Source organism: Manis javanica, chromosome 11, assembly GCF_040802235.1.
Source record: "Manis javanica isolate MJ-LG chromosome 11, MJ_LKY, whole genome shotgun sequence".
In the NCBI taxonomy this organism is placed as follows: domain Eukaryota; kingdom Metazoa; phylum Chordata; class Mammalia; order Pholidota; family Manidae; genus Manis; species Manis javanica.
The window spans coordinates 1009072-1018261 of record NC_133166.1 but is presented as its reverse complement, the minus strand read 5'-3'; the positions used below and the strand labels follow the sequence as shown (position 1 = coordinate 1018261).

At 37.6% G+C, this 9190-nt stretch overlaps 1 protein-coding gene and 1 pseudogene across 1 annotated transcript; both read right to left on the bottom strand.

The window, feature by feature from the left end:
- Positions 1 to 939, bottom strand: LOC118968087 (olfactory receptor 5B3-like). The gene has a single exon (XM_036996814.2). The coding sequence runs from the start codon at positions 937 to 939 to the stop codon at positions 1 to 3; it is 939 nt and encodes a 312-aa protein (XP_036852709.2).
- Positions 940 to 8261: 7322 nt separating this feature from the next.
- LOC108389209 (olfactory receptor 5B2-like) lies at positions 8262 to 9190 on the bottom strand (annotated as a pseudogene).

Here is a 9190-nt window from a genome sequence, read left to right as displayed (position 1 = left end):
TCACAATTCTAAAAACAGTTTTGTATCCAAGACCACCTTCCTGAATGCAGTCTTGACCTCCTTGTTCCGGAGGCTGTAGACCACAGGGTTCAGCATGGGAATGATCATAGCGTAGAACACAGATGCCATCTTGTCTGTGTCCATGGAATGGCTGGAGCTGGGCTGTAAGTACATGAAGATAGCAGTTCCATAGAAGATGGAGACAGCAGTGAAGTGAGAGGCACAGGTGGATAAAGCCTTCTGGTATCCTGCAGATGAGTGCATCTTTAGGATGGTGAGAAATATGAATATGTAGGATATCAAGATAACCAGGAGAGCAAAGAAAATGTTGAAGCTGACTAAATAAAAAAGAACCAGCTCACTCACATGTCTATCAGAGCAAGAGAGAACCATGACTGCTGGAACATCACAGAAAAAGTGATGGACCACATTGGACACACAGAAAGAGAGGCTGAAGGTGTCTCCAATGTGGATGGACGCATTCAGGAAACCACAGACATAAGAGCCTGTGGCCAGACATGCACACACACCTGTGGTCATGGTGGTGGTGTAATGTAAGGGTTTGCACACTGCTGCATAGCGGTCATAGGCCATTGAGGCCAAGAGGTAATTTTCCACAGTGGCGAAAGCTACAAAAAAGAACATCTGGGCTGCACATGCACTGTAGGAGATGACCTTGTCCCCTGTAAGAAGCCCAGCCATGACCTTGGGAGTGACAGCTGAAGAGTAACAAAAGTCCACCAGAGACAGGTTACTGAGGAACACGTACATGGGAGTGTGGAGACGAGGGTCCAGCAGGATCAACACAATGATCCCCAAATTCCCAATCAGAGTGATGAGGTAGATAAGCGTGAACACTATAAAGAGGGGGACCTGCAGTTCTGGGTCATTGGTGAGTCCCAGCAGGATGAACTGTGTCACTTCTGTCCTGTTCTTCATCAGTGCTGAGAATCTCAAAATGCTCTGTCACTGTGAGAAGAGAGGGACAGGGTGATGACAAAGAAATCTAAATTCAAAAGTGTACATGCATGTATATTACTTAATATGGTGATATTTTGTATTTCAAGGTTCTCCAGATTTTAAAAAAATGAGTTTAACAGTGATACTTAATGCATTACTTACATATAGATTTACATGCTTTTGAATCTGTGGACCTTTATGTAGCATCTCCCCAGGTTTTAAATTTCATAAATTTGTAAACTGAGATTTAGAAAATACAATAATTTGATCAAGATGGCCTGCCCAGAATGAATATATCTGCCAGTTCACTTTACCTAATCCTAGTAAGAGCATGTACCTGAATAGGGCTCCTCTGCCAAGAACTGCTTTAGACATTTTAGATGTATATTCTTTATATTCCCTCAAGAATATTATGAGTTTGATTTTTATTACATTCATTTAAATTCTGATGTAAGATATGGTTACTTTTTTGTATTTAAAAGAATATAAATTGACACTCCTTGCTTTGGAACAACACTGGGTGGTTCCTACATCCAACTCTCTTACTGTACTTGAATCCTATTGATTTTAACACAGTTTGCAATTACTCACTATTTCCATGACTCCAAATTTAGTGATTACAGTTTCACAGCGCAGTACCTGGGAGACACATGCATAGTAGTTGGGGGGGGGTAACTGGAGCAGCAGGGGCATGTATATAACCAGCAAAGGCAATTCTGAGGAGAAGGCAAAGCATTAGTATAGAGCTCGGGCTCTGGGATGAGGGTCACATGAGCCCTCATATGCTGCCTCGGAATCTTACGCCCTCAGCATATTACTACCTTAAGTCCTGCCCTAACACCATGAACCTTATCTTTCCATCAACAAAATAAATACAGTAATGAGTCCTACTTCATACTATAATTATGAGATTTAAATAAGGTTGTGCATTAAAACCAATGAAATGTTGGTGTTTAGCACAGTCTGATGAGGGCTAGCTATAATATCATTCTCAGGATGAGATGATCGTCTTTATGCTGACTTGGGAAAAATGGGTGGCAACCTGGAGGGCTTCAGGTGCGCATGAGTTTTGAAGTCCGGAAGCCTTCCTCTTCACGTTACCCTACCACTAAGGCCATGGAGATTTTCCGGGCTGACCCGTATTTCTCAGTCTCACCAACCTGCTTTTGCATCATTCATACAATAGGCTGTTCCAGCAAGTCCATGTGAGCCATTCTTTTGCTTATTTTCTTCCTTGAGATCCATATTTTAACTTAGATGAGCATCCCTTTTCCAAAACTCATAATTTCTCTCATTTCTGCCATCGGAAAAGTCTATTTTCTTAAGCATTCACCATCAAATGTTATATATGCTAGTAATAATCATGAAATTACAGGAAAAAATTTTGAATGCCATTTGAATCTGGTTAATTCATATTGGAAGCTTTTGTAGTTTAAAGATAATTGTAGTCTTCTGCTCTTTTTTGTTGTTTACTTGTTTTTGTTTGTTTGTTAATTTTTTACCTCTAATGACAGACCAACATTTAGTGAACAAGATAAAATTACCACTTGATCAGTCAGAGGATCATCTGCATTATTTTTTGTTCATAGCTTTGGGAAAACAGCATGATATTTTCTAAGTATCAGTCAAGTCTTACTGATGGAAATTTTAACATTTGTATCCCAGTTTCATGTTAACATTTTAGGAAAACATTGAAAATATCTATTTCTGTTCTTAAATAACTCTAAGTACAACTGCCCGCACTAATTTTGCATGAATTACTTGTCACACACACACAAAGTGCTTATGGAATATAGGTTCTTACCTGTCTGCTGGGAGAGCAGAAAGAGTCAGTTCTAAAGGTTCTGAGATCAGAATGTGAGCTGCAGAATGGCGCGTAAATACCTCTAGGGAAGCTGTCGCTCAGGTCATGGCCATAACGCTCCGCGGGGTCTAAGGCAGGCGACACGGAGGACAGGAAACCAACATTCTGCGATTCCTGCACCTACCCTGCATTCTTCCTGCGACCTCACAAGGAGTCAGTTACCTTCTTTCATTTGTAAAATAAAATAAAAGTATCTCACAAAATTCACAGAACTGTGTCTGTAAATAACAAGTAAGGGAAGGTCTTTGAAATATCTCTATCAGAGATGATCATTTAAAAGTCAATCAATGGAATTTGTACTTTGGGGTGTTTTCCCTGACTATGGTTGTGGGTGCACAGCAAATCCTGGGGAAGGCCTCTGCGTGCTAACAAGTACTAATACTCAATGAATGAACGATCAGCAGCCTGGTTCAGCATGCCGACTGCTCCCTCTGCAGTGATGTCATGTTGAGTAGTATGGGATTTCAAAGGCTGATGGGGACATGGAGGGAATTATAGAGACACAGAGCTCTCTGGTAATTTCCCCTGTGAGGGCCTCCAGAGCTCCGCATCCCACTTACCCAGGAAAGAGGTAAATAAACTGCCTGTGGGGAATATGCTGATTAATTTCATTGTACACACTTGTTTTTGTATTAGTTGTTACTTCTCATTTTTGTCCAAGTATGAACTGATCATAAGTAATGGAATAGAAACCTCTGAGACCAGAGAGACAAAGATTACACTTTAAAAATTTTTTTAGAAAACTCACTAAAGAAGCAAATGTATCCAAACAACCACACAGAAAAAAGTTGGTAAGGAAAAGAATTGAAGTTCCATAGTATCCACACTGTAATATTAAACTGTCCAGTTTTTACAAAAAGTAAGAGACTTGCAAAGAAACAAGAACATACAAAACAGGAAAAAAAAATGAACAGAAATTGGGATGATATTTCCTCAAGGTAAATATCAGTAAAGAGACAGAAATTGTAAATGCAGCCAGATAGAAATTGTGGAGCTCAGAAGCACAAGAGAAATGAAAATTTCACTAGAAGGTTTTACTAGTGACTTAAGCTGGAGAGGAAAGAAATCAGTAAATTTGAAAGTTATATTACTGTAAATAATTCATATTGTGGTGGGTTGTTATTGTATAATATTGAACTCACTGAGGATCAACACTGAAGTATAAAAATTGTAAACTGTATTAGCATACTAAATGTACATTATTTTTACTACCGAGAAATACTGTCATGTTTATATTCTATATGGAGATGAGAATCATTTCCATTAAATGTGTAATCAGTAAACGTGAACCAATTTTCCAAAACAACTCATACAGCTAACTTTTTATAATTACATTTTAATGCCTTTTGGGATTTACTTATACTTATGATTTTTATTATTTTTGGCATTCATTTTGTATGCATTATTTACCACTTAATTAGATAACATTTTTACGTGAAGATTATTAGGTGATTTGGATTATTCAATGATGAGGTGATTTCCAAAAAATTGTTGTGCCTCAATGTGGGCCATATAAGCACTGAGTGAAAGTGTAGATAAATGTAACTCAGAAAATCAGAAAATTGGCTGTGCTTCCTGAAATGCTAGAAGGTTTATATATTTATTTGGGGGATATCCTAAAATACAAAGATTTAACATTTTGTATGTAGTTACTCAAAGCTTAAATCATTTGCTCATTTAAAGAACATTTACAGAGAATCTACTTTGAAATCATTTTGCTACTGAGGATCATGTGAAGAGAAGTGATAAACTCATTGCACTCACTGTGTTTACATAATATTTGGGTGGATAGGTAATAAACAAGGGAGCAAATAATTATGCAGTAGGGAGTGTTGATAAAGACTGTAAAGAGTAATGCACAGTGAGCATAGAGTACATATGGGGAAAAAAGGGTGACTATAAAATCGTCCGGGAAGTAAACTATGATAGGGTAACATTTAAGGAGAGACTTGAATGGAGGGAAAGAACATTCCACTCAGGGAACAGCAAATACAAAGGCCCTGAGGTAAGAACAAGCTTGGAGTTGTCTAGAAATGAAAGGAAATCAGAGTCAGTGAATTGGGGTTAGAGACTAGGGGAGTGAAAAAAGTAAATGAAATAAAGTATGAATAAATGAGCAGCATTAAGCTTTTTAGTGCATTTTTCAAACAGAAAAAATGTATATTATGGATATTCTCAGTGCGTTTTTGAAACAATGTAAAAAGTTGGTAGTAAATTGGAAAATGCTCTTATTTTCCTCTGTTTTTCTTGTATTCCTGCTATTTTATCACTTTGAAAATTGTAATGTGGACATGTTGGACTACACAATGACAGTCAAGACATATATATATATATATACATATATATATACTACTTTAACATGCAAAATTGATGTATTACTCAATAAAATATGCAGATGAAGCACATGCTTTCATTTTGAATCATGTTACTTGGTTCTTTTATTAAGACCCTTACAAAAGGTATTCAATTAAGGAAATAAGATTATATTCTAATAACCCAACTAATTGTTCTAAATTATTTTATTAAAAACTATGCACACTTCATGTACCTCAAATTTCCCACTGTCATTAGTATGTGCCCACATGTCATCAAGGAGCACATGCATATGCTACTGTCCGTGGAATTGTTTGTGTCTGTGATTAACATGTATGTTGCATTGGCATGTGGTAGAAAATATTCATGTGGAACAACTGAACAAATGAAATGCATTAAAAAGTTTTTTTACAAGCAGGATCCAAAGCTTCTTTTGATTCCCCAGAGCTATGCTTTCCTAGATATTCCATTTCTGGGCATGTTTCTTCTTTAATAGATAAGATATTTTTGGAGAGATAAGGTTATAATTTCCAGAACTAAATGCAGTAGGGGGTTAAAATATGACTCATTGCATGGGAACATTCTGAGAGAAATGAAAGAAGTGATTGCATAATCTACAACCTTAAAATTCTCATTCTGGAGACAGTTTTGCTCTTCAACCACCTTCTTGAATGCACTCTTGGCCTCATTGTTCCTGAGAGACTATAGACCGCAAGGTTCATCATGGGAATGAGTATAGTATAGAACACAGACAGTGTTTAGTCTGTGTCCATGGAATGACTAGAACTGGGCTATAAAGCCATGAAAATGAGAGTGCTTTAGAAAGTAGAGACAGCAAGGTGGGGAAGCCCAGGTGGACATGGGTGGTAGTATAATGTAGGGTTTGTGCACTGCTGTGTACTGATCATAAGCTATTGATGCCAAGAAGAAATTTTCCACAGAATTAATGCTACAAGAAAGACACCTAGCAGAACATGCATTACAGGAAATGACCGTGTATCATGTAAGGACCCCAACCACCATCTTTGGAATGACTGTTGAGAGTTAACAAAAGGCCACCAGATATAGGCCTCTGAAGAAAAAGTACATGGGAGATTGAAAATAAGAGTCTATCAACATTAACATGATCATCTCAGGTTCCCACTCAGAGTGAGGATGAACATTATAAAGATGGGAACCTACAGTTCTAGGACATTGGTTAGTCCTAGAAGGGTGAATTCATTCACCTATGTATTATTTTTTATGGATCTGATTTGAGAATCACAATATCTTCTGCAGGAAAGGACAGCAAAGGAACCGAGTGATTAATAAGGAAAACTTGTCCAGAAATTAAAAAGTAGGAGCACAATTTTAGTATGGCAATAATTTGTTCTTCAAAATTCTCCAGATCTACATCATGGACATGATGATACAATTTAGTGCATAACTTATCTACACAATGATACACATTTTAAAAACCTTTGTGGTGAAGAACAGATCACTAACACCCAAGAAAGGAAATACGTACGTATAAATATAACAAACTTTATCCAAGATTAATAGAAGAAAAGAAGAAAACTAGTAAAATATGATGTACAAAATCAGAGAACTAAATAAATGGAGAGGTATTCAATGTTCATGGATAGGACAACAATATTGTCAAGATGTCAGTTTTTCCCAATTTCGTACATAGATCCAATGCCGTCCCAATCAAAATCTCAGCAAGTTATTTTATTGATATTGATAAACTGATTCTAAACTTTATATGGATAGGCAAAACACACAAAATAGCCAACACTCCACAAGTACCAGTATATCCATTATAGCACATTCAAACACAATCTTACAAATACTGAGACGCTAAAGCCTCATATTTTACAGCCATAACAAATTAGGCATTGGTGATATACCAGGTGTAGGTTTTGTATAATACTGAGTTCCTTGAGGGTCAAAATAGAAAACATAAATACTGTGCAATATATCAGTATATTGAGTGCTCATTAACTTTATGACTGAGACATATTGTCATGTTTACATTCATATGGACATTTAGAATCATTTCAGTTAGTTGTTTAATTAGTATGTAGGAAGAAATTTTCCAAATATAATCATACATTAAACCTTTAAATAATTTCATATTTAATGTCTTTTATGACTTAATAGCACTCATTTCCTGTGTCACTTGCCACTTAATGTGACATGATTTGGAAGTACAAATTGCAAAATGGTTTAGATTGTCCAAGGCATCATTGTGTCCAAGAGTGGGGAATGCACGCACTGAGTGAGAATGAGGGAAGTATTTCAGTAGAGGAGAAAATGAGCTATGCTTCTGAAAATGCCATAAAAGGGTATCTGGAAAGTTTATATAATGGATGATAAGTATTATCAATAGTTCAGAGATTCAGCATATTAATACATTTGAGCTCAAAACCTACTTATTTTGCTCATTCATTTAAGAAATGAAACAGAAACTCATTTAGGTATTAAGGATCTTGCTGCAAAGAAAATAGGTAAAGCCACTGCTCTCATGCAGTTTAACTTGTAGTTGTGGGGGGAACAGATGATAAACAAGTGAACACATAAATATGCACTAGGTAAGGTTCAATAAGGGGTGAGAAGAATAACAGAGTGAAAGTACAGTGTGTATGGTGAGCAGAGAGCAACCATGGCAAGGGCTCCATGAGAAGATAACACTTAAGCAGATCGAACTGATTACTTAAATTATTTAAAAAAAACACTAGCCGCATTTCATTACATATGGCCAATTCCCTGCTCCCATACATAAGCATCCACATGGGGCACATGCATGTACTTCCATTCATGGGGTCATTTGTGCCTCTGTTTTACATGTATGTTTATAGTGCATGTGGCAGAGGAAATGCATGTACCATTTAGTGAATAAATCAAATATCCTTAACAAGATCTTTAACAAGCAGGACACAAGCTGTCTCATGATTCACTATCTCAATCAGGTATTATATTTCTGGACATAGCATTTCTTCTTTATCTAGACAATTGACTTTTGAAGAGGGAAGGGTATCACTTCAAGAAATAACTTCATTATGGAACTTAAAATATGACTCAGTAAATGGAGAAGATCTGAGGGGAATGACACTAGATCAATGTGAATCCTATGATATTTAAATCACAAAGACAATTTAGCCTCCAAAAGAACTTTCTTAAATGCACTCCTGGCCTCCCTGTTCCTCAGACTATAGACCACAGGGTTCAGCATGGAGATGACCAGAGTATAGAACACGGATGCTGCTTTGTCTGTATCCATGGAATGGCTGGAGCTGCGCTGTCAGTACATGAAAACAATCATTCCATAGAAGACAGAGACAGCAATGAAGTGAGAGGCACAGGTGGATAAAGCCTTCTGGTATCCTGCAGACGAGTGCATCTTTAGGATGGTGATAAATATGAGTATTAGGATATCAATATAACTAGGAGAGCAAAAAATATGGTGAAGGTGGCCACATAAATAAGAACCAACTCACTCACATGCCTCTAAGAGCAAGACAGAGCCATGACTGCTGGAGCATCACAGAAAAAGTGATGGACCACATTGGACACACAGAAAGAGAGATGGAAAGTGCCCCCCACATGGATGGAGGCTTTCAGGAAACCACAGATGTAGCAGCCTAGGATCAGATGTGCACACACACTTGTCATGGTGGTGGTGTAATGTAAAGATTTGCACACTGCTGCATAGCGGTCATATGCCATAGATGCCAGGAAAAAATTTTCCATTGTGGCAAAAGCTGCAAAAAAGAACATCTGAGCAGCACAGCCACTGTAGGAGATGACATTGTCTACTGTAAAGAACCCAGTCATGACTGTGGAAATGACTGCTGACGAGTAACCTAAGTCCACCAGAGATGGGTTAGTGAGGAAAACATACCTGGGGGTGTGGAGATGAGAATCCATGAAAATCAACAGGATCATCCCCAGGTTTCCAACCACATTGACGAGGTAAATGAGGGTGAACATTATAAAGAGGGGAACCTGCAGCTCTGGGGCACTGGTTAGTCCGAGAAGGATGAACTGTGTCATATCTGTCTGGTTGCCCAT